The sequence below is a fragment of the Prosopis cineraria genome, unplaced genomic scaffold (genome assembly GCF_029017545.1).
Source record: "Prosopis cineraria cultivar Desert tree isolate PC_DT_omini unplaced genomic scaffold, ASM2901754v1 PC1, whole genome shotgun sequence".
NCBI classification, from domain to species: domain Eukaryota; kingdom Viridiplantae; phylum Streptophyta; class Magnoliopsida; order Fabales; family Fabaceae; genus Prosopis; species Prosopis cineraria.
The window spans coordinates 50,709,574-50,737,178 of record NW_026555332.1 but is presented as its reverse complement, the minus strand read 5'-3'; the positions used below and the strand labels follow the sequence as shown (position 1 = coordinate 50,737,178).

General features: G+C 33.3%; 2 protein-coding genes across 4 annotated transcripts; one reads left to right on the top strand and one right to left on the bottom strand.

Moving 5' to 3' along the window:
* Positions 1 to 8,612: 8,612 nt before the first annotated feature.
* Positions 8,613 to 20,025, top strand: LOC129315286 (chromatin-remodeling ATPase INO80). 3 transcript variants are annotated; one of them, XM_054958897.1, is made up of 22 exons: positions 8,613 to 8,986; positions 9,270 to 9,357; positions 9,552 to 9,945; positions 10,063 to 10,495; positions 10,586 to 10,786; positions 10,926 to 11,036; positions 11,484 to 11,914; positions 12,093 to 12,282; positions 12,349 to 12,521; positions 13,400 to 13,525; positions 13,785 to 13,946; positions 14,041 to 14,098; positions 14,326 to 14,556; positions 14,711 to 14,857; positions 15,581 to 16,141; positions 16,232 to 16,492; positions 16,616 to 16,723; positions 17,082 to 17,176; positions 17,538 to 17,694; positions 18,213 to 18,407; positions 18,544 to 18,699; positions 19,350 to 20,025. In XM_054958897.1, exons 1-22 carry the CDS (start codon positions 8,927 to 8,929, stop codon positions 19,563 to 19,565), a joined length of 4,554 nt encoding a protein of 1,517 aa, XP_054814872.1. In that variant the 5' UTR covers positions 8,613 to 8,926; the 3' UTR covers positions 19,566 to 20,025. The 3 variants fall into 3 exon arrangements, with proteins under 3 accessions (XP_054814872.1, XP_054814867.1, XP_054814878.1); XM_054958892.1 differs by having other exon boundaries at positions 19,344 to 20,025; XM_054958903.1 differs by lacking the exon at positions 9,270 to 9,357 and having other exon boundaries at positions 8,614 to 8,986; positions 19,344 to 20,025.
* Positions 20,026 to 22,003: 1,978 nt separating this feature from the next.
* On the bottom strand, positions 22,004 to 27,097 carry LOC129315303 (uncharacterized). Its single transcript, XM_054958911.1, has 6 exons — positions 26,876 to 27,097; positions 26,512 to 26,575; positions 26,310 to 26,378; positions 25,872 to 26,206; positions 23,479 to 23,694; positions 22,004 to 23,364 (listed from the first exon to the last, which is right to left on the bottom strand). Exons 2-6 carry the CDS (start codon positions 26,546 to 26,548, stop codon positions 22,576 to 22,578), a joined length of 1,446 nt encoding a protein of 481 aa, XP_054814886.1. The 5' UTR covers positions 26,549 to 26,575; positions 26,876 to 27,097; the 3' UTR covers positions 22,004 to 22,575.
* Positions 27,098 to 27,605: the final 508 nt, after the last annotated feature.

Here is a 27,605-nt window from a genome sequence, read left to right as displayed (position 1 = left end):
GTACTCTAGATGTCCTTCAATGTGATTCTCCTTAAAAAAAATCATTTGTGTTAGTAAATAAATGAGACAATAAAGATAATATAAATGAGAAGGAAGAAGAGGAACAAGAGGAAGAATAGAGACAATAGAAATGAGGATAAATTATTATATTCTCTTTCACACTTCCAATAATACAAATGAAATGTTATATATATTTATATATAGGCAAATACTTACAACTCAAAGGTCTAAATAATTGATTGTGAATAATGCACTGTAAAGAAGACATGAATTCTATGTGGGGAGATAAAGCTTAATAATCTTGTGAGTCACAATCTTTAAGTAATGTGAAGTAATATGGGGAGATAAACATTCTTATAATTATGACATGGGGAGAGAGACATCCACATGTAATATTTATATTTATAACAGTCCCCTTAGGTGTCCATTATTTAAGCATGTGCCTAATTAAAAACTTCAACTAGAAAAAATCCAGTGGAATAAAAACCTAACAGAAGAAAAGAGTACATCATTCATTTGTAAACTATCTAATGTTATCTCATTAAAAACCTTACCAAGAAAATCTAATGGGACAAAACCTTGGTTAAGAGAAAAATAGTATAATGCCTATTTACTCCCTCTGATGATAACATCACTTTTAAATTATTGTATTTTAGAATAATATACTAATTTCTTGAATTTGACTTTTGTCAAATTTATCCCATACTTGCTGCACTGTCATCATGTATATATAATTCTTGAAATTACATCTCCAAGATATAATATTTTTCTCATATTGTCATATCTTCTTTTCAAATCTATTAGTTCACCAAGAACTTAAAATTGTTAATAAAATTATATCATACACAATATTAGCCACATGTATAAATATTTAAAAATATATATAGCACTTCAGGCCTAATCAAGACTAATAAATTTAATATAGTCCTACAGATAAAATAAACGTGGCATAATAATTTTATAACTATTGTATATTAAATACTCAATTGACGAGTTGAATGAAAAATAAATATCAAAATTTTATTATCAAATTATTTTGATCAAAACCTATTTTCAGTACACATTTGTAAAGACAATGCATATGCATACATTTAAACTATTTTAATTCATACAGGCTTAAGAACTCATACATGTATATATGTTAAATAATTTTTCATGCTTCTGGTGTTTGAACTTCTTGAAAGATTATTATGTAAATTTTATTATGTAGTTATTAATATGCAGGGGCTATAATAACATTCAATAGACGCATATCATATTTTAATTTTATATATTGCTAGACTCATGATATGTACAAAAATATACCATAAGATAATGTACTTAATCATCATTAGACCCATATGAAAATCTTTATTTTCACACAAGTGTTCGTTTCTCTTATAATAACTTTACACTTCATGTGTTTGGACTACGTGTCTATGATTTTTATATCTTGAAAATGAATATATTTCTACTCATATTTCATCTTTTCATTTGCCTTTTTCTGTTTGGCCAATCATCTTTCTTTCTACTTTTCATGATAAATTCGCATACATATCCTCATTTAATCACGTGATATTATCATCAAAACTACTTTCGATAACTTTATCTTTTCGGTTTCATTTTTTCAATTGTGACATAACTCATTGAAATTTCTTTATTGCTTTTAGGCACCTGAATTTCTTATGAGATTTTACAATTAGTTATGCTATGACCATCTTCTGGAGTGTCTACCTTATTGGTACAATCATGTTAATTATATGCTCCTCTTTATTAAGGTTTTGTATTAGGAACCAATTAATTTCTTGTGCTTCAGGCATGGTTTATCTTCAACTTATTCTAATTGGCGCATTTTTAGTTGGAACAAGAAATTTAGTAATTCCCATATAAGTCAACAATTATATTCGACATATTCTTTTGTGACATTTTAAGAATGCAATGGTTGATGAACTCTTGGTTTATATTTTTATGTGTAAGGACCTATATAAGATATAATGATTATGCATTCAATATTATTTCTTTTCCATGCTCTCATTTTCTCCCCCTCGTGTTGGGGAATCTTTTTTAGATGATGACAACTAGGTAATCGTGTAGTATAAGTCTTATAGATCCATTTGTTTCCTTTAAAAACATTTATATGTTTCATTTAAAGACAAATAAGGTAGAGGAGGTTTTGATGCAAAATTTATTCTAACTTTCCATGAATAACCATCCCTGTGTAGTATGGTGAAGCAATAATAATAAACATTGCACATTCAAAAATTTTAAGATGGCATATACTTGGCTCCCGATCAAAAGCCAATTTCAAAAAGGAGAATTTACAATACCTTATTGGTTTAATGTGTATTATGCTATAGTTTCTAAAATGTTCCAAATCAATAATGAAAATTTTGTTCTCACAAGCACTAATCTAGCTATTTGTAGAGGAGGCTTTAATGAATGATTTCGTTAGATTATCTTTTAAATAGACTTTTCAACTATTCTTTTAATAAGCATACATTGAAAGTCTGAGGTATAAATTCACTAGCATTTATAGCTAAACTTGTCTGGATTACATAGTTTAGAAATTGTATGCTTTTACATTATGATTTATGCATACAATCTTGCAAACTTCGATTTGCAAAAACATCTTATGGATGCATCTACCAAATTTATTGAATATCTACACCATTCACATGCTATCTGATAGGCCTATATATTTGAGTTTGTTATATTTTCAGAAATCAATAGATCTATTATTAATAATAACTAGTGAACACATCATATTTTCTTTGAGAACAAGCAGCACATGTAAAATCTTAACATGTATAATATGTTTTCTATTCATGAAGAATCCTCTAGTTCTTTAATGGATGTCAATGTATATCCTTAATAACCATCCACATTATGTATGATTTGGAATGAACAAACAAGTTATGCTATGTGGTGGATTAGTGAACTTTTGGTTTACTGTAATGAAAATAATTTGTAAACTTTTATTTTTCATAACAATTAATTGATTTACACCAATATGCATACATTAGAGGGGTCCATTCAACTTTGCAATCAAGTATATGAGTGGTACTCAGTCATGTATTAACTCACACTTGTGCCCCTATAATCTTTTTGTTTACTGTCAAGCATTACCGTAAGCGTGTGGGTCGTCATAAGTATACAATATTCTAGAGTAATCGTTCTTATGAGAATGTAAGTAGAGAGTGTTAACATTCACTATTAAGCTTTGAGTTAGGTCAAGCAAAATCAAAAGTAAGATTATATAAAAGTAATGAAAATTGGATTACGAAGTGTTTTAAAGCAATTAAAGGTTATTGAAACCTTGACTTCGAGAGGTGAGGATCTAAGACTATCTCTCTCTTTTGTATTTTATAAAACTCAAATTAATTTCTCTCAAATAGATTTTTAATGTAAATAAGTGTTAGTTTAAAATTCTAATTTATTTGAAAAAGCTTTCTCAAGACAAAATCAAGTATATTTGCAAACACTAAAATTTCACAATCTCTTGGAAGTAACTAGTGAAAATAATTGTTAAGCTCTAATCTTAATGAAACTATGAAGGGTGAATAAAATATTTCTATTTTACCAAAAAAATATCCCTTTATCTTTGTAAATTTTGAATCTAACACTATTTTATCCAAGTTCTATACCTAAACTATCTCTTTCAAGCACAACTCAAGTGAACAAAATAACTCAAATGGTGACAAGCACTTAAAAGCATTTAGCAAAGGATAAAATAAACATACATACATACATACATACATACATACATATATATATATATATATATCACTAATTATCGAAAGAGAGGAACATTCAAGTCTTAATCCATACAAAGGCTTGCAATAATCATAGAACAAGAGAACTAGCTGCTCATGTCCAGAAAAGAGCCATAATGACATAATGTACAGCATCCATATTATAAATAAAGAGAGAAAAGGGAAGAGAAGAAGAAAAATTGAAGGAAATCTACTTGAATATTTTTAAATCTTCAATCTTTAGATAAATCACCTTGAAAAAAAAACCCTAGTAGAGCAAGCCTCAAAATACCTCTGGAAGTTGCAGCCTTCTCTCTGAAGGCATGGTTATGGCTTATATAGCCCTAATTTTACATTTTACAACTCAAATGCGTAGCAAAATTTAAGCAATACACCACGACGTGTGATCAGTGCACTGTGGTGCATGTGCAGAAATGTGGAATTCTGCCACAGTGCGTTTCTAATAAGCCGCAACACCTTTACATCTCCAAGAAGTCTATCTCCATGCCATGTACCACGGTGCATTGTGGATGCACTGTGACACATAACACAAAGTCTTTAATCTTCATTTATTGCCCAATTTTTATTGTCTTTATGTTTTCATATGCATTTTCAAACATCATTTTGCTCTCAATCACTATAATTACCTAAAAGAAGTCACCTGAAACAATAGATACAGCTATGATATCTTTTAAAGTTTAAAATCAATGCAAGATTCTTTGCTAAAATTGCCAATAAATTCTCTTTTCAAGTTAACTTCAATTAAAGCTCGTTTTCCTATATTTAAACTCAAAATATTCACAATTGAACCAATTCGTCAAAGAAAGTATAGGAAAATGTGCTAAATTGGCATCAATTTTAGTAAGTTAACACTCCCCCTCAAGCAGGAGTTATATAAACATAATTTCAATATTGATTTATTAATTATTGCATTTTAAAGATAATGGCCTATACATAGTAGATCAATAGCCTTCTTTTCATTAGAAAACCTGAGTGATTCTCAACTTACATAAAATTATGGGTTTTAATTTTTTGATTGAGTTATTGTATTAAAATCTTTAGTTAATCAATCTCTTATATAGATTTATTGATCAATTTTTCATCAATTATCCTTTTCAAACCATAAAATAAGAGATATCCATTTTAGTTTTGCCATAACTAATCAATTACATGGTCCTTTGAGAATGGATACATAAATACAAACTATAAATAAATTATTCCATATTCAATTTTTTATAAGATAAATTGAAAATATAAATACAATTTCATAAATATCGAAAGGATGCATGGACGTTTTGTTTAGAATTATTTCAAGATTAAATCCATATAGAAAAACTATAATAATTGCTCATAAAAGTGATGACTATTAATTTAAATGCTAATAATAATTAAACATCATATAAGTTTTCAAATACAGTCTTTCAAACTCGAACACCATAAATCCTTTTAATTTTAAATATCTTATAACCTTTCAAGCTTGTCATTATTTTTTCTTTCCCTCGCAAAAGCTTTTTCTCATGTCATAACATATGCCATCTATTGAAACCATAAAGTAATATTTTACAATAAAATCACTGTCAAAGTGATGTGGGTTTTAGCCATCTAATCACATGATCAAGAGTATTAAAAATAATAATTTAGTTTTGTTTGTCAGGAACAAATAATTAATATCGAATGAACAACTATAGTCATATCATATTAAAATGAATCTTAAAATCAATTATGGAATAATAATATAAAAAATAAAAATCTCATAACTCAATATGATAAGTATTAATTTCCAATCATTACACTGTCTTATGATCAAACTATTTCCACACGATGGACAATGATGAGCAAGAAATTTCAAGAGTAATAACTTATAGATTTGCCTATCTTCCACATTCTTGAATATCATATTAATTTCATCAAATACTGTTTGCTAGAACCACAATAAAAATAATTTTTAAATCCATTCAATCTTCTCATGCTATGAAGTGTTTAAAAAAGCCTTTAGGGCTATATTATTTATAGCCATCAAATAGCTAAATTGCTAACAAATCCTATAATGATCTTTTCCAAAATCAAAAGTTATACAACTTATGGCTATTTAATTATGAGATAAATATATTATGGCTCCGTTTGTCATCTATTAATGCATATCCAATACTTTTTCATTAGAATTATAAATCATTATCAAATTGATAATCACAATCATACTATAAATGAATAAATCTTGAACATTTAAGAGACAAGACATGAAATATAACAATAATAGAATCAAAATATCATACCTTAACATGATAACTTAAAATCTTCAAAAAATCAGTGAGGAACCTTTCAAGTTTATGCTTTATGCAAATTCATTAGAGACTCATGCTAATAACATGTTATGAATAAACGAGATAATAAATACAATACAAATGAGAAGAAAGAGGAGGAGGAGGAGGAAAAGAATAAAGGCAATAGAAATGAGGATGATTTCTTGTATTCTCTTCTATACTCCTAATAATAAAAATGAGATGCCATATCTTATAATTATGACATGGGGAGATAGACATCCATGCAAAATATTTACATTTATAACAATTTGTTGTGTTTATTATGTTAAAAAAATTATAAAGAAAATTAATTATTTGGTTATTGTAATTTTGATTTAATTGTAACTTAGTCCTTGAACTTTGACTATTTTTAACTCAATTCTTATAATTTTAACTTAGTTGTAGCCCAATCCTTGAACGTTGCCTCTTATAATGTAGTCCCCAATAGTTTCAACTTTCAACTACATAAATATTGGTCCTTACATTTTAAAAAATAAAACTATAAAAATTAAAGTTATTTGAACTTTTAATATTTATAAAGTTTTTAAAGATTAAAAGGGTTTAATAATTTAAAATGTTGGTGATAAATTTTAACATAACTTTAATCTTTATAATTTTATTACCAATATTATAAATATCAAAATTTCAAAATATTATAAATATTAAAAAATTAAAATATTATAATTTTAATTGTTAAATATTATAAATATTAAAATTTTGAAATATTTTTAATTTTTATAATTTTATTTTTTAAAAATATAGGAACCAATATTTAAGTAGTTGAAACTATGCGAATGAAATTGCAAGAGACAAAGTTTAAGGATTGAGTTATAATTGAGTTAAAATTAGAAGGACTAAATTATAACGAGTCAAAGTTTAGAATTGAGTTAAAATTAAAAGGATTAAATGATTAACTTTTTCAAAATTATACCATACTAAAATTTGAAGTTGAATGCCACTTGGACTATCTTAATTAATATTAAAATTAAAAATATCACCCTAATCATGTAAAAAATTAAATTTATCGATCATACGTAAACTTCACTTGCTGGCTAAAAGATCATAAACTATAATTGAAGTTTTTGTGGAAACATATGAATTGTAAAGTGAATTTAGTCATATCATATTTTAAAAGAAAAATATAATTTTGAATCTCTATACTTTGTTTGAATTTATCTTTTGATCCAAGTACTTTTTTTTAGTGTTTTGGATTTCTAAACTTTTATTTTTTATTATTTTGGATCCCCCTAAGATCTCTATATTTTATTCATGGATAAACCTAAAATAATAAAAAATAAAAGTGTTGGGATCTAGAACACCAAAAAAGTATAAGGATTGAAAATTATATTTTCTCTATTTTAAAAGCAGTATCAAAATTATAGTTGTATGCTTGTTCTAATCTAACTTTAACCTTCTCCTCTACTAAAAAACGTATTTAATTGAAGTAAAATATAAAAATAAAAACAAATATATCATACTATTACCTCTATTATTGTAGGAATGAGGATTCTATCATTTTTTGCATGGGATGGTGCAATGGTGCACAAAAGATTGAACGAGACCTAACTTGAAGTTTGGTCTCTTTTATGCTGGGTTAGGCATCCATAATTCGATTTGGTCTTATGATAACTTGAAGATTAACAGGATCAAATTTGATTCATAGGATTGGAAGACTGGTATTGTTGGTCTAATACCTTAGCTTTCTTTTAATTTTTTCTATATGAGAGACAATAATCTATTTCAACATAATAAACTCAATTAAAATAATAAAAACACTTATAATCATAATAAACCCATTATAATTTTCAATAATAAGAAAAAATATTTTAATCACAGTTCAAGTGGTCCATATTATTAAATTATTAGTTTGAGTGTGAGATCATGTGAGCCACTAGACTTATTAAGTTATTAGTTGTCTTAACTTATTATTATAAATAATTAATAAATGAATTATAATTATATTAAATAAATTTAATAGGACTAGATTGGACCAATTATTTCAAATATCTAGTCTTCTGTCCACTCCAATCTGAAAAAATAATCTAATTTTTTTAGTCTTTTCAATCTTAAAGCATCAGTTTTTAACAGGATCAACTTTTTCAGGTCAAACTGGGTCAAATATGATTGGATAACTTCTTTATAACCTTAGGATGGTGGAAGATTGTTGATTTTTTTTTTTTTTTGAGACAAAAGATTCTTGAAATTAAGATGTGAAGTTTCATTATGTTCTCACAGCACCGAGTATGCTCTGCACGTGTTTATCGTTTTCCCCCAACGGTAAGCTTGCTCTGAGTTAATGAAAATCTAGTTGATTATCAATTATTAATAACTCATTAAGTAATTAGTTAGTTAATAGTTAATACTGGGCCCTTTTGTTGGTTGGGCTTCCAATACGCAGCCCGCTGATAGTTTATTTTTCTTTTTGAAAAAAAAACCTATTTGTTGAGGTTACGCGGGAAAAAAAAAAAAAAAAGAGGCGCCCCCATCTCTTGTGAGTTTTGAGGATCTTCTCTCCACGTGTCTCTCTCCGTCTGCTACCGCTCAATACCGTTTGTGCTGAACTGGATGCACAAATTCCTGCTCCTGAGAAGTGGAACTTGCAATATACCTTTCGTAGCGCACGTTAAGAAAATGTCACCCATCCGGTGTACGTTAGCACACTTTGATGCTACGTGCGCCCCCTGCGTCTTCGACCCTTCTCTTCCTCCTTGCTGCCCACCTTATCCTACGCACCACTCCATTCCCTTGTCTTCCGCCATACTCCTTTTAGGGCTATTGAGGAACTTCTCTTTCTCCTTCTGCCCTCCTTCTGCCGATCTCTTCCTTCATGACTTTCCAGAGAATTAGGGTTTCTTCGCCCACGGTTACCCTCGCATTGTAGTTGCGTCACACCCCATGGATCACAGAAGGCAATCCAAGGACTCGCTCTCTTACTCCAGTCTTTTCAATCTCGAGGTTTGTGGCTCTGGCCTTCCTTATTCTCTCTAAGCCTTGATATATTATGCTTCTCTTTGCTGAACTGCCTTGTTAAAAGCAGAGGTTCTATATCCCTGCATCATGTCTCCGAACTTTTTTTTTATCCTTTTATTTTATTTTATCGCTTTTGGTGGGTTACAAGAGTTTTGCATAGTTGATTCTAATTGTTGTTTGCTTCTTATATTTCCTAAAGCTTATTTTCCCGCGAAATATTATTACGGCTCTTTATTTTTTGTTTTTGTTGTTGCATTTTGTTTTGTAGTCTTTGATGAATTTTCAACTTCCACAACAAGATGATGATTTTGATTATTATGGGAATAGTAGTCAGGATGAGAGCAGAGATAGCCAAGGTAGGCATTACTTTTTTCTTTGTGTTGGTCTTCAAAGATTCTTTACCTACTTGGGTTTTGTGCACGTAAATGATAGTTCTATTCTACAAGTTTTCTCCCTGTATAACCAGTTGATGAATTTTGGAGAGCCAGAGCTGTGTCTCATGTAAATTTGTACCCTGTATTTTTTTTTTTTTTTATACTTCCACACATAGGTGGGGCAATCGCAAATTACAGCAATGGGAGTACGCGTGGAAGGGAGGTAAATTTGTTAAAGAAGAGGAAGTGGTCTCAAAACAGTGACGGCGAAGACAAGGGTAATTTTTGTGGAACACACATGACTGAGGAGCGATACCGATCAATGCTTGGGGAACATATTCAAAAATACAAGAGGAGGTATAAAGATACCTCATCTAGTCCTGCCCAAAATCGGGTTAGCGCTCCACTTCTTAAGAGTAACATAGGCTTGAAAGCTCGGAAGTTAGTGAATGAGAACCGAGGAGGAATACATGCTCTGGAGGCTTCGTCAGAGTGGCTGAATGATATTAATCCTCAGAAACCTGTAAACTACCGTGATGCAGAATTCAGACATCAATATGGATCTGATAGGTCTACCTTTTCTTCCCTGTTGCCTGGATAGTATTAGAGCATTTGGAATTTTGGATTATGCAATGTTATTTATGACTTTATGTTGTACGCATTATCATCATTTTCTTTCACTTGCAGAACTATCTATGAACCAGCTTCTTTAGATATTGGAGATGGCACTATTTACAAAATTCCTCCTACTTATGATCAGTTAGCAGCAATGGTGAACCTTCCAAGTTTCTCGGATATCCGAGTCGAGGAATTTTTCCTAAAGGGTACCTTGGATTTGGGATCCTTGGCTGCAATGATGGCTTCTGATAAAAGGGTTGGGACTAGAAACCGAGCTGGCATGGGGGAAACCTTACCTCAATTTGAATCACTTCAGGCACGATTGAAGGCCATGTCAGCTTCTAACTCACCTCATCAATTTAGTCTGAAAGTAACTGATATTGCTTTGAATTCTTCCATCCCAGAGGGAGCTGCTGGAAATATTAAGCGATCTATTTTGTCTGAGGGTGGTGTATTGCAGGTTTATTATGTGAAGGTTTTGGAGAAAGGCGACACATATGAGGTATGCATGGGTATTATAATATTATTGGAGACCTTTCTCTTCAATCCTTTTCTCCCTCTTTCATTGATCCCTATTTCTCCACTACTGCAGATCATTGAAAGAAGCCTACCTAAGAAGCAAAAGATAAAGAAAGACCCTTCTTTGATTGAGAAGGAGGAAATGGAAAGAATTGGAAAGGTCTGGATAAATATTGTAAGAAGAGACATACCAAAGCATCATAGGTTTTTTACTGCTTTCCATCGAAAGCAACTCGTTGATGCCAAGAGGTTCTCAGAGAACTGTCAAAGAGAGGCATGCTCTATTTCCTACCATTTGCACATCTTTCATCTGTTTTAAGGCGGATTGGTTTCTGATATGTATCACCAATCTAGTTTTAACTCTAAATCCTGCGATCTGATATTTTACTTGTATGGACACCCCTCTTTTTCAGGTCAGAATGAAAGTGAGTAGATCACTTAAATTCATGAGGAGTGCACCCATTCGCACCCGAAGACTAGCTAGAGATGTTTTGCTGTTCTGGAAACGAGTGGATAAGGAGATGGTACTAGTCATTTCCTTTCTGAATATATTATAATGGTGCTTGTTATCAAAAACTGAAAAAACATTGGTTCAAGAAGCTTCTTTATGTGTAATAATGGTGCATGTTCAGTGGAAAGTAATCATGCCTGCAATTCTTAGGGTTTCCCCCTCCTGGTGAACAATAAATATTGTGTATTTTAATTGGAAATGCTGTGCACCCTTCACTGTTGTGAATTTAATGTGGTGTCTGAGCCATTCGGTGAGGTGGATGTTGAGACTTAGATAAGAAGAATTGGACTTTGTTTATTTGTTATTGCACTGTGTTATGTCCGAAAAAAAGTGGTTTATTTGGTGGGCAACTGATCTGGTAATTGAATTGCTATTTGAAATTGAAGAGTCATGCTTTTGTTAATTTTACCTGCACATTGGACTTAGGTACGCTTTTAATTGCCATTTTCATTCATTATAGGCAGAATTGAGGAAAAAAGAGGAGAAAGAAGCTGCTGAAGCTTTGAGACGCGAACAGGAGCTTCGAGAAGCAAAGAGGCAGCAGCAAAGACTGAATTTCCTTATACAGCAGACTGAGCTATATAGTCACTTTATGCAGAACAAGTCGAACTTACTGTCCTCTGATGCTTTACCTACAGTAGATGAAAAAGCAGATGATCATGATGCAGAAGTGGGCTCTTCAGATGTTGGGCCTAGTGGGGAGGAAGATCCTGAAGAGGTTGAACTGAAGAAGGAAGCTTTGAAGGCTGCTCAAGAAGCTGTCTCTAAGCAGAGAAAGTTGACTAGTGCTTTTGACAGCGAATGCTTGAAGCTGCGTCAGGTGGGTGAAACTGAAACTGATGCACTTTCACAGGAAGTTGCAGGAGCAAGTAACATTGATTTGCAAACCCCGTGAGTTCTCTTTGTCCTCCCCATTGTTTGGCACACAGACAAATACATGTACATATATATGGACAAGTATACATGTATTCACATGTTCTATGTTAATTTTTATCCAGATGACATTGGTGATTATGATATTAAGCAATAATGTTGAGTTTTAAGTAAACTATGTGATGTTCTGTTGCAGCTCAACAATGCCTGTGGCATCGACAGTTCGGACACCAGAACTGTTTAGGGGCTGTCTTAAGGAATATCAGCTAAAAGGTCTTCAGTGGTTAGTTAATTGTTACGAGCAGGGTCTGAATGGTATACTTGCTGATGAAATGGGACTTGGAAAGACCATTCAGGCCATGGCTTTTTTAGCCCATCTAGCTGAGGTAACCAGTCAAACCTAGTGTTTTGAGCATTCCAATGAATTTAATTTAACAATTTTCCCCATGCAGGAGAAAAATATATGGGGACCATTTTTGATTGTTGCACCTGCATCAGTATTGAACAATTGGAACGAGGAACTTGAGCGCTTCTGCCCTGAAATGAAAGTTCTTCCTTACTGGGGCGGGCTTCATGAGCGGACAGTACTTAGGAAAAGTATCAACCCAAAGGATCTTTATCGTAGGTATTCTTCATTTCATGCCTTGTACAGTCAGAAATTGTTTAAACCGATTACTTGATTTGCTTTCTACACTGCCTGCCTCAAGGTAGGAGGTTTCTATATTCAGTGGCTGAAAGATAAATTATGGTGATGAGATAAGCTCCTTAGAGACTCCGTTGATTTTCTTCATAAAGAAAAGAAAAATATAAACTAAGCAAAGGTTTTGTCTCCTGTTAGTAGAAATATAGCTGCATTCAGCTGCACAATGTCTCCTTTGTTTATTATTGTATATGCAAGTAAATTTTCTAATTGGCACAGATGATAGTTTGAGAAAACTTAAAAGATTTTATTTGGTCTGGATTTTTTAGGTAAGAGTTGTTTGGCCATCCAGTTTCACTAAATCTCTTATATAAGAGAGAGTTCTTTGAAACGGCACAAATGACCATGTTTTGGGTAAATCTCAGACGAGAGGATTTTAATTTATCTGAATTTTTCAATAGAGTAAATTGGAAAATGCTGAAATTTGGCGTTCAATAATTCCTCTGCCAAGCTGGCAGGCAAATTAAATTGTTTTATTTTAAATGTCTCGAAATGCTGATTCTTATTTTGTTGAAGATGAGGGAGTAGTTGACATCCCCTATTACATGGTCGGGTGAGTGTGGTATCCAGAAGGGAGAGAGATGACTATGTTCTTTGTGCATTTCTAGTTTGGTAGCTATGCATTGTTCATCTGCATGGATAGGCATCTTCTTGACGTCTATGCTTGGGAGTTTTGATGTGAGGTTAACTGGTTAACACAATATTCTGAACCCTGTCATGTATCTTATTCTCTGCGTAACTCATCTTTCTGGTTATTTTATCCCTCGGATGACTATAATTGATATTTGTTTCTTGCTTACCAGGGAAGCAAAATTCCACATTCTCATTACAAGCTACCAGCTTCTAGTATCTGATGAGAAGTATTTTCGACGTGTGAAATGGCAGTACATGGTATTAGATGAAGCCCAGGCAATTAAAAGTTCAACCAGGTTCTAATTATTTTATATCTGAGGTGCTTGAGTGAATGGCATATATAATCATTGTTTCTGCTTAATATTTCCTTAAAAAACAGTGGTTAGTTGTTTATTTGGAGTGCATGCTGAATATGTGTAATTTATTTTTGTATTAGTTTGCTTGTGATGAATAAGATATTTGAAGTTGTATTCATGTGTGTGGTGATTTCTTCCTTTAAACTTCATTTTTATAATATTCGCATGTGTAAATACTTGAATATCTGTGATCTGACAGTATAAGATGGAAGACACTCCTCAGTTTTAATTGTCGGAATCGCTTGTTGCTGACTGGTACACCAATTCAAAATAATATGGCAGAATTGTGGGCTCTTCTGCACTTCATTATGCCAACTTTATTCGATAGCCATGAGCAGTTTAATGAATGGTTTTCAAAAGGGTATTTTTTTTTTTGTTCATTTTAGTCAGTTGGATTTTTTTTTTTTTTGGATGTTGTAACTGTCGTCTAACAGTCTTTTATGATCACTTGCTAGAATTGAGAACCATGCAGAACATGGAGGTACTTTGAATGAACATCAACTTAACAGATTGGTAAGTTTGTATTTCTTGTTTAATATCTGTAGTAAGCTGATGTTTGAAATTTGTTACTGTATCTTGCATTGTAGTGGAAAAGTAGGGATTGACCTTTTTTTTTTTCATTGAGTCTCATTTGTAACTATTGCTTTGTTCTTTGCGTTTGAGCTATTTTTTTTCTAGACTCCCATGAACTTTTGTTCCTAAGCTTATGACTTATCTTTTGGTTGCTCATATCCTGACAGCATTCTATTCTAAAGCCTTTCATGCTGCGACGAGTTAAAAAGGATGTAATATCTGAACTGACTAGGAAAACAGAGGTTACAGTGCACTGCAAGTTGAGTTCTCGGCAGCAAGCTTTCTATCAAGCAATCAAGAATAAAATATCTCTTGCAGGGTTGTTTGATAGCAATCGTGGGCATTTTAATGAGAAGAGACTTCTGAATTTAATGAATATTGTTATTCAACTAAGAAAGGTAGCCAGTTCATTCAATGGAGGTTCTCTTTTTCTGAAATTTTGCATTGATTAGTATATTAGTAAAGATAACATATTTTGTTTTCAGCATCTGAGGTTCCTCTTTTTTTTTTCCCCTGTTTCCCATAATAAATATTGCTCTTTAAACATGGCAGGTTTGCAACCATCCGGAGTTGTTTGAGAGGAGCGAGGGAACCACATTCTATAACTTTGGGGAGATTCCAAATTCCCTTCCGCCACCTCCATTTGGGGAGTTGGAGGATGTTTACTATTCTGGGGGTCACAATCCCATATCATACGAGGTACTGCGTAAAACCCTTTCTGTTGTGCTGAGGCATTTAATCTGATAATTCTCTCTTCTTCATCCCCCCTTTGACTTTCCTTTTCCTGCCTGTCAGCACGCTCTTAAATTTAAAAAACAAGCAAGTTACTATTATGGTATGTTTGGTGCCATCAAGCTTTTGTTACGTAAACTGTTCCAAATGATTTTTGTGACTGTTTACCTTCAGAATCGGTGACGATAATTCCATTCTTATGGAGATGTTATTGTTCTAATCAGAAATATGTGGTGCCTTAAATATCTCAGCATTATGTGTACAAGCGTACAACTGAAATTGACACTGCATGTCTATTGCAGAGCAAGTTCATTCTGTGAATTAGAAAGCTTTTCATGGGGAAAAAAAATCAAATTAATTCAGGTCTTCGTTGTGGTGTTACTTGATTTTTTCTTTTGGAGACAAGTGCACTTGGTTTAATTTCTTATATTCTAATAGGAACAAAGGAGGAGGAACAAAAGTGATGGAGAGTAGATTAAGTATATTTTGAATCTGATCTGACTTATACATATGATCCGTAAGCTAATTTTAAATGGATTCCAAGTTGCAACTTACATTTGCATGCTAAATAGTTGGTCCGTTCTCTCGTTGTGTTGATTCTAATTCTATATCCAAGTTACTGGTAAAACATGAATCACATGGCACGTCTATATACCATTTTTGATGTTAGCTTTTTCCTCATCTTTTTAGATGCCAAAACTTGTCCATCAAGAAATCATGCAAGGTTCTAAATTGCTCAATTCAACTGTTGCTCGTGGTGTTAGCAGAGAATATTTTCAAAGACATTTTAATATTTATAGCCCAGAGAATGTTTTTAAATCTATCTTCTCTGAAGGGAATAAATCAAATGCGTCATGTATTAGAAGTGGAACTTTTGGTTTTGCCCGTTTGATGGATTTGTCCCCACAAGAAGTGATGTTTTCAGCTACTGGTTCTTTTATGGAGCAAGTATTGTATTCTATGGTGAGATGGGAACGAAAATTTATCAATGAGGTTGTGGACTTCGTGGCAGAGGCTCTGGATAATGATCCTGAATCTGGTTACCTTGAAAGAGGAAAAGTAAGGGCTGTTATGCGAATGTTACTGGTGCCTACAAAATCTGAGACAAATATTTTTCAAAGAAGATTTGCTACTGGCCCTAGCCATGCCCCTTTTGAGGCATTGGTCGTCCCATATCAAGATAGGATTTTATCCAATGCAAGACTTATTCACTCAGCATACACATATATCCCTCGGACTAGAGCTCCCCCAGTATGTTATATTTCCTTACTATCCAATCTTCAGGCTTGATTTTGCAAAATGGTCATTAATTGGTGTCTGCATTTCTTCTTTTCTTTTTAGATTGTTGCTCACTGCTCAGATCGAAACTTCTCTTATAAAACACTTGAAGAGTTGCATGACCCTTGGGTTAAGAGATTGCTTGTGGGATTTGCGCGCACATCTGAGTTTAATGGACCTAGAAAGCCAGATGGTCCTCCCCATCATTTAATTCAAGAGGTTGATTCTGAAGTACCAGTTGCACAGCCTGCTCTTCAGTTAACCCACAAAATTTTAGGTTCATCTCCCCCTATGCAAAATTTTGACCCTGCAAAATTGCTCACTGTAAGTGCTGTTTTAATTTCTTTTACTCTTTATTCTTTATTGAGCGATCCCATTCCCCCCCTTCACCCTCTATCCTTCAACTTTCTTATTGAAATGATTTTCTGAGGCATGGCTTTCATATAGGACTCTGGGAAGCTTCAAACACTTGACATATTATTAAAACGCTTGCGGGCTGAAAATCATCGTGTTCTCTTGTTTGCTCAGATGACAAAGATGCTGAATATTCTTGAGGTATTGCTAAATTTGTTGCAATGTTATACTTTTTGACTCTAATCATATCTAGAAGTTTTTGGTCTTATGTTTTTGTCACTTGGACCCCTTGATGTATGAGTTCTTTATTGTAATTGTTGTGTAAAATCAGCACAGGATGAGTTCCACGAGTTTCAATTCTTTTTAGCTAAAGCAACAAAAAGAATTGATTATAATGTTGATGTTTTTGGAGGGAGTGAGTAAAATCAGTGATTTGAAAAATTGGAAATGGTCCCACAAGGTTTGAGAATCACTATGGCAGCATAGTATTGTACTTGTCTTGGTGCTTACCTTTTAACTTTGCGCGAGTTTTCATGCTACTATTGAATGCAACTTGCAGGACTACATGAATTATAGAAAATATAGATATTTTAGACTTGATGGATCATCGGCTATTCAAGACCGCAGAGACATGGTTAGAGACTTCCAGCACAGGTAATGTCTTGCCATATTGCAGGGATACACGACCCTAGTGAGGTTACTAAACATTACTTTTATGCATTTGCTTATTGAAGCGTAGCAGAGGAATGGATAAAATAGAAACAAAAGAAAATTCGTGTTAAATATTACTGTGAAGGCTGAATGTAGGATAGATGGTTCAAGACGAATCACATTTGATGCTGCCAATTTAGCAACAGACACTGAGGACATAAATCCCTCCAAATCAGCTCCAAAATAAAAATACATGATTCAGAAAGTTGAATTGAGACAAATAACATTCTAACAATGACTTCTAAATGAAATTAAATCACGTGCACTCTTAACACTTACGATATTTGTAATTTTATGGATGCAGGAATGATGTTTTTGTGTTCTTACTTAGTACAAGGGCTGGTGGATTGGGTATCAACTTGACGGCTGCTGACACAGTAATCTTTTATGAGAGTGATTGGAATCCTACGTTGGATCAGCAGGCAATGGATAGAGCTCATCGATTGGGTCAAACAAAAGATGTTAGTTATCTCTTCCTCATTCCCCCTCCATGTGCATGCATTTGATAATGATTAAATGATAGTGTTGCGCTAATGTTTGAGGCCAATTGACATGAATGTTGGAAAAGGAAAGTTACTTTTTCCTTCTTTTTTGCTAATGTAGAAAGAGTAATATGCTAACTGCTTAATTTTAACCATGTCAATGGTTCTGGATCATTGAATTAATTGGCTGAATCATTCACCTTTCGTAGTAACAAAGAAAGTAAAAAGTGCAGTTGGTTAGATCCAATCTATTGTTGAAACGAACAACCTGCACGCTCCCTTTACAAAATAAATAGATAAATGCACCAAGCAAATGCTCTCTCTCTCAGTACATTCTTTGCTTGCATACATGCCACAGTTGTTCTCTTTCACCCTCCTTCACTTCCTGTGATCACGCCACTTTTCTGCAACAGAAAAGCTTTGATTTTTCTCAAGTTTTGTAACACTCAGTTTATTTTGGTTTCTTAACTGATTCTGTTTCATTTTAAATCTTGTAGGTCACTGTTTACAGACTTATATGTGAAGAAACAATTGAAGAGAAGATTCTTCTTAGAGCAGGCCAAAAAAGCACTGTACAGAACCTTGTCATGACTGGTGGTTCTGTTGGTGATTTTATAGATCCTGATGATGTTGTATCCTTTCTTCTGGATGATGTCCAGTTGGAGCAGAAATTTAAGGACATTCCTCTTCAGGTTGGTTGTGAATCACATTGACGCGAACTGTTAATTATTGTTGACCACCAGTATGGGAAGGCAAAATGCAAGCTGTGGAATGCTCAAACCAATTTTGAGAGATCCTGATTATTTTCACCTCGTTTTGTATTTCCAGATAAAGGATAAGCAAAAGAGGAAACAAACTAGGAAGGGTATACTTGTAAATGAAGAAGGTGACGTGTCCCTGGAAGAGCTAACGAACTCTGGAGCACAGGGCCCAGATAATGATATTTCTCTTGACCCAGAGGGATCAAAGCCCAGTAATAAAAAGGTAACCTGATAATTTATGAGTATTGATGCTGCTGGTTCTCACTCTGATTTCAAGTAGGTGCATAATAAGAAATTTATATAGGAAGTTTTGTTGTTTCTCATTATGCATGAGGCATTAGGAATCAATGGTTAATTAGATAGTTATTCATTCCTGCGGATCACATTTCAAGTGAATTATCTAGGCTGATAAAAAATTATGTTAGCTTTTATTTTGTGCAGTTGACTACTGGTTCGGCAATGGATGCGTCTGATTTGTTTCCTTTCTTTTCCCCCCTTACTAAGTTGCTCTGCAATTAATAATATTGTCTGGTTGTTGGTTTTTTAAATAAATATTTGAATTTCAAGAGACCGTACTGCTATTACCTTATCCACAATATAAAATTGGAATAAGGAGTGAGAAATTCTGTGCAGCCTTGTTGATTACGTTCTTTTGGCAATCTTGATTTACGACCTGGGATATCTGATATCCATTGAGGAACCAACAGACTTGAGATCTTTTTTTTTTGGCCCGGGGGGGGGGGATCATCTGTTGGAGCCTAGTTTTGTTGGCTTTACGGGATAATGTTTGACGAATGTAAATTTTTAGTTCATGTGGTCTTTGCGAAGGTCAACGGATGCATGTTTATCAGAATTTTTGTTGTAAAGTTGCAGAGAAAAGCTGCCCCTGACAAGCAAACCAAATCAAGGGCCAGGAAATTTCAAAAGATGGATGAGCTTAATAGTAGTTCAATGCCGATGGACTATGAGTTGTACGATCCAGCGGTCCAGAAACCCAAGAGACCGAAGAAGGCAAAGAAAGCTGGGAATGACAAGTTTGACGACTCTTCTGCGGGTACAGCTAATGTATTCCCGGAGCTGACCCAATAAGCACTATTTTTCCACGTGAATTTAGTATGGAGGTTCAGAAGCAGAAAGAGGCTATGGATACTCAAGTTAACTAAATGCGGGAAAGTGGGTGCGGTGTTGTATCAACTTTTAGATCGGCTTTCTTTGGTAAATTGCAAGCTAGGTTGCCTCCCCTGTTGGTCTACAAATTCTTGTTCCCTGTTTCCCGCATCCATTTTGTATTGACACAAGGCAGGCAAAGCTGTATATCCTTTTACTTTGTGCATAGTGATAGCCTTAGATATATAAAATTATAGTTTATAGATCGCCCCGCTTAAACGTAATTGGGGCTTTGTACAGATTAGAATACGCTTGCTAGTTGTATTAATTTTGGCGTAAGTAAATTACATTCACTTGGGAGAATCTGCCAGCTTTGATGGTATGACTCTGGCCTTGATGTGTTATTTTTTAGGGAAAATTAATCTGCTAGTATTTATGACTTCTTCCAATTCTTAATCAGATCTTTAGATTTATTTCCTTTTTATTGCATCCTCAAAGTTATGTCTGTTATAGGTGTCAATCCTTCCACCTAAGAAACGTTCAAAGAGGGTTTGGACTTTTTTAAATTACAAAAATAAGGGGTAATGTAATTTTCAGTTATTTTAAGCCATTGATTTTTTTTTCAAATTTAATTTATCAATTTAATGTTTTAAATTTAATTCGGTTATCAATTTGGTTTTTAGTTTTTAAAAAGGAGGTAATAATATTAAAATTTGTTAACATGAATGTTTAAGTATTGATGACAGTCATAAAAATAAATATATTATAGGTATGATAAGAAACAGACTCTAAAATTTTAACGCTAAGAGAATGAGACACATTATAAGGGGAAGGGATAATTTAATAAAACATAATGATAAAAATTAATTAATTTAAAAATTAATTTATTCTCGTCTAATTACGCTCGCGCACACGCACATGTATATATTAAGTCATTAATATACTTCACATGTTAAATTATTTTTATAGTTATTTGTATTTTAAAACTTAAGAGACTCATAATAATTTAAAAAAAATAAAGCATCAAATTGATAAAAAAATTAAATTAAAGAAATCAAATTAATAACTGAAATAAATTTGAAAAATTAAAAGTTTTATTATCTAAAAAAAAAATTATGCTAGGTTGGCACGATGGAATCCAGCACATACCATAAAAGCAAGGGAGAGCGACATTTAAGAATTCTCTGGTAAATTATAGATAATAGTCTTTAACTAAAATTAATTTTTTTTGAGTTAATTTTTCAATACTTATCTTTTATATTTTCAATACTTATTTTTTTCACATTTTTATTATTCATCTTTATTATTTTATTATTCAATTTTTTTATTAATCCTTTAAGATTTTTTCTTCCATTTATTCCTTCACCTAGTATTTTGGAAAACCTACTAAAATCATTGCATATTCTTGGATGCAAATTCATGATCCTAACATAAGTTAATTTTAACTCCTTCCAGTTGAACCGAACATCACTCGATAGATATTTACAATATTTATATTTTCAACACTAAACAATATTTAATTTTAATTATTTTCAATACTAAAACCATGGAAAATAAATATTGAAAATATAAGATGACTATTGAAAAAATAAAAAATAAAAAAATTAATCAGGAAAATTTTAATCCCACCTAAGAATCATGATTTTTTTAAAAAAATTATAATTCTATATTTTAAACATAATTAATATTCTTAGAATATCCTTAAACTAAGAAATTGTTTCTTTACTCAATTTCAGAATCCAATAATGAATCTAGCTCCCCCTGGGGCGTGTGGCATGTTATGAAATTAATTCAGTTAGGATAAGATTTATATACTTAACATTATATACTTAATATATTTATATCAAATTAAATCATAACATGTAAATTTTAATATATTAATTTAATTAATAATAAAAATTTATTATAGAAAAAATAATTTATAAAAGATTCATATATTTTGATTTAATTAGATATATACACCTTAAGTATATAAGTTTTTTTCTTTCAATTGTTTAAATTTCTACTAATACACGTGTGAAGTGAAGTTCAGGACAAGACCATCAAGAGCTCAATTTCTTAGAAAAGCTGAATTCTTTTTAGCATTTAAGCATCACATAAAAAATCCTGTCTTCATAAAATCAACTAAATCTCAAATTAGAATTACATCTCTGGATCCAATTCTCAGTAATATGGAAAAATACATTTCTCGACGCAGCGAACATCAAACATAACCGCCGTTAATAATACGGGTGCGGAGGCGTAATGCTTACCTTCATTCAGTCTGAACGCAAAGAGGTCGAACCAAGAACAGTCCACGAGCAAAGTTTCATGAAACATAAAATAATTACATTAAAAAGAAAAGAAAAGAAAAGAAAAAAAAGCACGGCTCGGCTTAGGAGCGTTGTGAAGCATTCATAGTCAAAAACCATAATTCCACATAGCCAGTGTCCACTGTGCAGTGACACTAAAAAGGATTGCAATATAGCCGTTATAGTGTTATACTCACATTTTCGTCAGAATTTCAGACACAAGGACTAACCAGCAAGGAAGAAGAAACATCTATACCTCCTTTCATTTGCATTTTGCACACTACTTCTATAGCTATAGCTAGTATTCTTTCTATAGCATGTGTATTATATCCTATCACGTACTCCTTTTGGGTTTACCAAAGGAGCATCTGTCAACCTAAATCCTAATTGAAACACAATATCAAAAGTAGCAAAGCTGAAATGGGTTATCGCTTATCAACATCGAAGTTTTAGCCAAAAGTAAATTCACCAGCCGCCGAGAATCTGAGTTAGTTGTTCCACCAAAGGTCCTTTTGTCATTCTGTAATATTTTTTCACGTTGTGCTGCTTTGCTATGGCCCTCAAATTACTCAATGTCAAGTTTCTCAAGCTCACAGGCATCAGAACTGAGGTCTTATTATGAGAATCAACTGAGGAGCCGGACCAACTATTCTGAAGATCTTCACGTTGTCCATTGTCCGTTTCAACTACATTTGAGCTTGTTAAATCAATTTAACAAGTGAATTTTGTATTCCTGCCGTGACTGGCAACTTACATACATTTCTTTTCTTTTGCAACCCAAAAAATTTGCTGTCATAAGGAACAATAGCATATGCAGTTTCATGCTGTTCCAGCTGCACTGTTCTTTTAGCATCCTTGCTGCCCAGAGACTCAACTAAATTTCCATCAACGCTGGTTCTTGACTTCCGTTGCCTCTTGCATGTAACTTCCCTCGATGAACTTGAATCAATTTCCATAGGATTTTCACTCGGATCTCTAGCAGAAAATGAATCTGATTTCTGTTTTCTCTTTCTCCGATTCTTTACCTTACCAGGCTCACTCATAATGGACTTCCCAAGGTAGACAGTAGGTTCAGGTTTAGGGCATAGCACTTGAGATTTCCCTCGGTCAGTCAGCTGAGACCCAGTAAAACGGGGCTTTTTAGTTTGCATCTCTGACATTGAACTCGAACCAGAACTTCCGGCATTAACAAGGCTAGCACTCTGAAAGTACATTACATGCAGTGAACTTTTACGGTTCCATGATTCAGAAGCAGCAAGACAAAATTCTTCATCACTATCAACTTGAAGAGGATTTATTCTCCCACAATCCCTATTCAAGGGTAAATTAGTTGGGTCCAAATCTTGAGTTGGAGCAACATTTGATGCTTTCTCGCAATCTCTCCGTGCAATTTTTGGAGCAAAATTAGAATTTTCACTTTTTACTTCTTGACAAAAGCTGGAATCCAGACATTCATCTGTAGTGACATCTTTGACAGTTTCACCACCTTGCTGCAAAATTTAAGAAAAATTAGACTACAAACCCCGATGAAAATAATACTCAAATAGACTGCATCCAGTGCAGGAAGTTAAAATTGATTAAACGAGAAACAGGAGGGTTTGCACCTTGACTTCTTTCAGAACATTTTCCTTGCCCTTGGAAGTAGCAGAATTCAAGATTTGACTTTTATCTGTAGTGACAAGTTGGCTTCTTCTAACTTCCTCATATGCTAAAACATTAAAATCTGATTTTCCCAGTAAATTCATTCCATCAGGAGGACCGGGTAAACTCTTGATAGCCCCAAAATCAGCACTTCTCAGAACAATTTTACCAAGCAGTTCCTGGAAAGAATAACCAGTGTCAGGGTCTATGTAAGGTATATTGAGTGAGAAACACAAGGAAAATCCAGTCACAAAGATTAAACATATCAAACTCAAGTATAACTGAAACAGAATGAGAGAGCCCTACATAAAATAGATAAAGACCATGGAGGTTTGCTCCAGAATTATCATGGATCCAAAACAGTTCGCAAGTTTAGACCTACACAGCAAAAGAAAAATAAAAATAAAACAAGACTGCATTGCGAACTAAAAACAGACAAATGGTCTAGGAGATCTACAACCACATTAGCCCATTTACCGGTTTTTATTCTCTTTTCTTCCCATTCTGAAAACTGAAAACAAGTTCATATTGTCAGGCTGTCCGCTGACAGTATAAAATTGTCTACTTGTAACTCTGAGTGCATTGTCACATCAGGAAGACTTAACTGTTTCATCTTATTGGACAAATTAATAACAGGAAAAATGACAAAAAAATCCATTTAAATTAGATAAATAACATATTGGTCCCACAAAATGGTATAATTTTCCTAGAGTCCTTTGAGATCTTTTTGTCATTAGGGAATCAAATAAAATGATCAAATTGCCGTCAAAGTAAACAAAAATCTCAATCTTCACTGAAGAAACTTGCGAATTTTTCTAGTCTGTCTCGGGTTCTCTATTCACACCTTGATTCATGGTATTCTTCTGGTCCGTCTCCCTTTCCTTCTCTGTCTCCTTCTCCTTCTTCTCCTTCTTCTCCTCCCTTTCTTCTTCTCGTTCTCGTGTTCTTTTTTTTTAGTTTTTGTACATGGGTTGTTTGTTTTGTTTGGCTGCTATGCATGGGTACATATAAGCAAACATTCTTCCTCTATTGCGTCTGCTTTATGTGGATAAATTTCTTCTCCTCCTTGAAATTTTCTCCTCCCATATGTGATAGTTGAAATTGATGTGGGTTATTGTGCGTAAATGATTGAGGTTTTCATTTTCTTTTCATGCTTAAAGTTGAAAAACGTGGGTGCTGATACTTACTTAGAGGGTACTGATAAATTATAATTCCTTGTTGCATAGTTGCAAATTTAGGGACAAAACTTCTTAATATTGGAACCAATGTTTTGAATGGAGACTAGCGAATTTCCAACTCTGATGCATGTCTGGACTTGCATACTAGGATTTTCAAATGACTAATAAATTATTATGAATTTAGGGATAAAAGTTATTAACCTAGGAACTAAATTGTGAATGAAGACTTGTGAATTTCCAAGTCCGATGCTTGTCTAAACTTGCACACCAGGACTTGCAAATGCCTAATAAATTATTCCAAATTTAAGGACAAAAGTTGTTAACTTGAGAACCAAAATTGTGAATGGAAACTTGCAAATTTTCAACTCTGTTGCTTGTCTGGACTTGCACACCAAGACTTGTGAATGACTAATAAATTATTGCGAATTTAGGGACAAAACTTGTTAATATTGGAACCAAAGTTGTGAATGGAGAGTTGTGAATTTCCAACTCTGATACATGTCTAAGCAAAAGTATCATTTCCTTTAATTCCCTAATGACAAAAAGATCCCAAGGGATTCCAAGGGAATTATACCATTTCGTAGGACCAATTTGTTATTTACCTAATTTAAATGAATTTTTCTATCATTTTCCCTTAATAATATTGTTCAATAAAGAAGCTAAGGGAGAGTGCTCAATATCAACATTTGACATTTGAAAATTGAAAAAATATAACAGTGCTCAACTTCAATTCATTAGTTACTATGACGACCTAAATGTCAGAAGGGTTGAATGTTAGTATTAAAAAATTGAAAAATCAAGAGACAATGGGAAATTAACACTAAAATCAACATTTCACTTGCATATGGCCAATAAAATCTAAAAATATGTGTCAATAAAGTTTGAGTTTTTGGAATTAATACTGGCAGATTCAGTTACAAAATTTTTTTTTTTTAAAAAAAAAATCAATACACTGACTCCTAATGCAGCCCAAAACATCATAAAATCATGGAGTGCATGATCTTGGAAAAGATAGTACTGGATGAATTAAAATCTGATTAAAGAAGCATGACAAGAAGACAGCAAACCTTAAGAATGGTGGTCATAAATGTAAGGAAAATGGTTTTACCTAAATTTTTAATAATTATGATTAATAAAATCTTATAATTGAGAAAATGAAGAAATTTTATCATTCAAACCTGGCCACAGTTATCTTGACGGCAGTCTCCTAGTGTAGCCTTTAATACTTCGTCAAGTGTCCCAGCAGGTTCATTAGGGAATAGCAGCTGAATTCTGGCATTATCAGCATGATCATTCTTCAAACTCCTAATGGAGACATCAAGCCAGTTGATTTTCTGAGTCAAAGCATTGCAGCATATTTCAGGCCAGTTTTGATGTTCAGCCCAGACTAATTCATTCTGAAGTGATAAGAGATCCTTTTCAAGTTCTTTAATTTCGGTATCTTCCTTTGTTATTAAATTTTTTAAAGCCTGAATGCAAGATTTCTCATTCAAGGCATCCTCCTCCATCACATCTGAAAGGAAAAACAAAACTCCCAGTAAATACAGACGAATGATAAAAAGAATATCTCAGAGAAAGCCCAAAGAGATATACAGGGTAAAGGAATATGAACATACCACGCACACAATCCAAGTAAAAGTCATATTGACATCCAAGATGCTCAGAGTTATTACTATTGCGCGCAACTGAGAACAGCACAATTACATGCAAACCATTATGAAATAGAAGACTTACATGCAACCCGGAAAACATGTATTTCATACTGAACATTGATCATACAAAAAGAAAATAGAAACAAGATATAAATAAATGGGAAACCTTCATCATACGTTGAACTCCAAAGACCCGAAGCCATGGATTGTTATTATGTCTCTGCGCACCCCTGTAAGAACCCAGGAAAAGTGACGAGGATAGAAACGATATAGCAAATGGTGAAGAAGCAGGATTAGCATGTTTGATAAAATCACAAAAGAAGGTCCAAGAATGCTACATTCCTACCAATAACACAGAGACGGTTTTAAAAACCTGAAGTGACTTACAATTACTGGTTTCACCAACCACGCTTACGGACATTAATTAATGAAGTATTAAGAACCGTCATATATCGACCATGAATACTTAAAACAATAAATGATCATTCGAGGCCAGTTCTCCAGAAGATCAAGAAGAAAAGATGGCTCACCGCACTTCAGCACCATGTAGACATTGCGGAACTTGATTTATTTAAAAATAAACGTCTTCAAGAACAGCAATTCATTTCCAGAAACCAACAAGAGTAGCAATATTTCTCCAGCAATGCGCAATCGGGAGTGCAGCTATCCTAGCAATCCAACAGTAAGTCCGGCGAGGCGACCGCGATTGACTGAGGAATGACGAGGCTTTGCAAGGCACAACAAAGAATTTCACCTTAGAAAGACTATGAGAATGTGAGTGTCTAGGGTTTCGAGTTTCTCGAAATTCAGAGCCGAAAAGAGAAAAGAAAGAAAGAGTTTACTTTCAGCGGAAGAAGAAGCAGAGCTTCCCAGAAAAGCTGTTACTGAGAGTGACGGACGCGCGGGAGTAACTAGTAATAAGAGGGCTCTTTGTCGGGGCAATATGGTAAAATCGTAAGTCTTTGGATATGGGCCCGGATTAACCGGTCGGCCTGATTCTGGGCTGCTTTCAGACCCTCCTTTTTCGGGCAAATGGGGTCCATTACTTTAGACACACAGAACAAGCAGCTAGTTCGAACTGAAGTCAATATTCTTTCACATGTTTGTTCAAAGAAATATGTATGTGTGTGTGTGTGTGTGTGTGTGTGTGTGTTCTTTCACATGAGGTCGTCATTTCAAATATTATTATGAATAAAACAATCACACTGAAAAAAAATCATACTATATAGAGATAGACTCGATTATTTTCAAAATAGTGAG

Excerpts from the sequence above, each read along its gene's own strand:
- LOC129315303 (XM_054958911.1), bottom strand. The coding sequence starts at position 26,548 with ATGGCTTCGGGTCTTTGGAGTTCAACGTATGATGAAG. Across the intron at positions 26,379-26,511 it reads GAGTTCAACGTATGATGAAG|TTGCGCGCAATAGTAATAAC; the intron begins GTTTCCCATTTA and ends TGCTGTTCTCAG. Across the intron at positions 26,207-26,309 it reads TTACTTGGATTGTGTGCGTG|ATGTGATGGAGGAGGATGCC; the intron begins GTATGTTCATAT and ends TTTTCCTTTCAG.
- LOC129315286 (XM_054958892.1), top strand. The coding sequence starts at position 8,927 with ATGGATCACAGAAGGCAATCCAAGGACTCGCTCTCTTACTCCAGTCTT. Across the intron at positions 14,858-15,580 it reads ACAATCCCATATCATACGAG|ATGCCAAAACTTGTCCATCA; the intron begins GTACTGCGTAAA and ends TCATCTTTTTAG. Across the intron at positions 17,177-17,537 it reads GTTAGAGACTTCCAGCACAG|GAATGATGTTTTTGTGTTCT; the intron begins GTAATGTCTTGC and ends TTATGGATGCAG.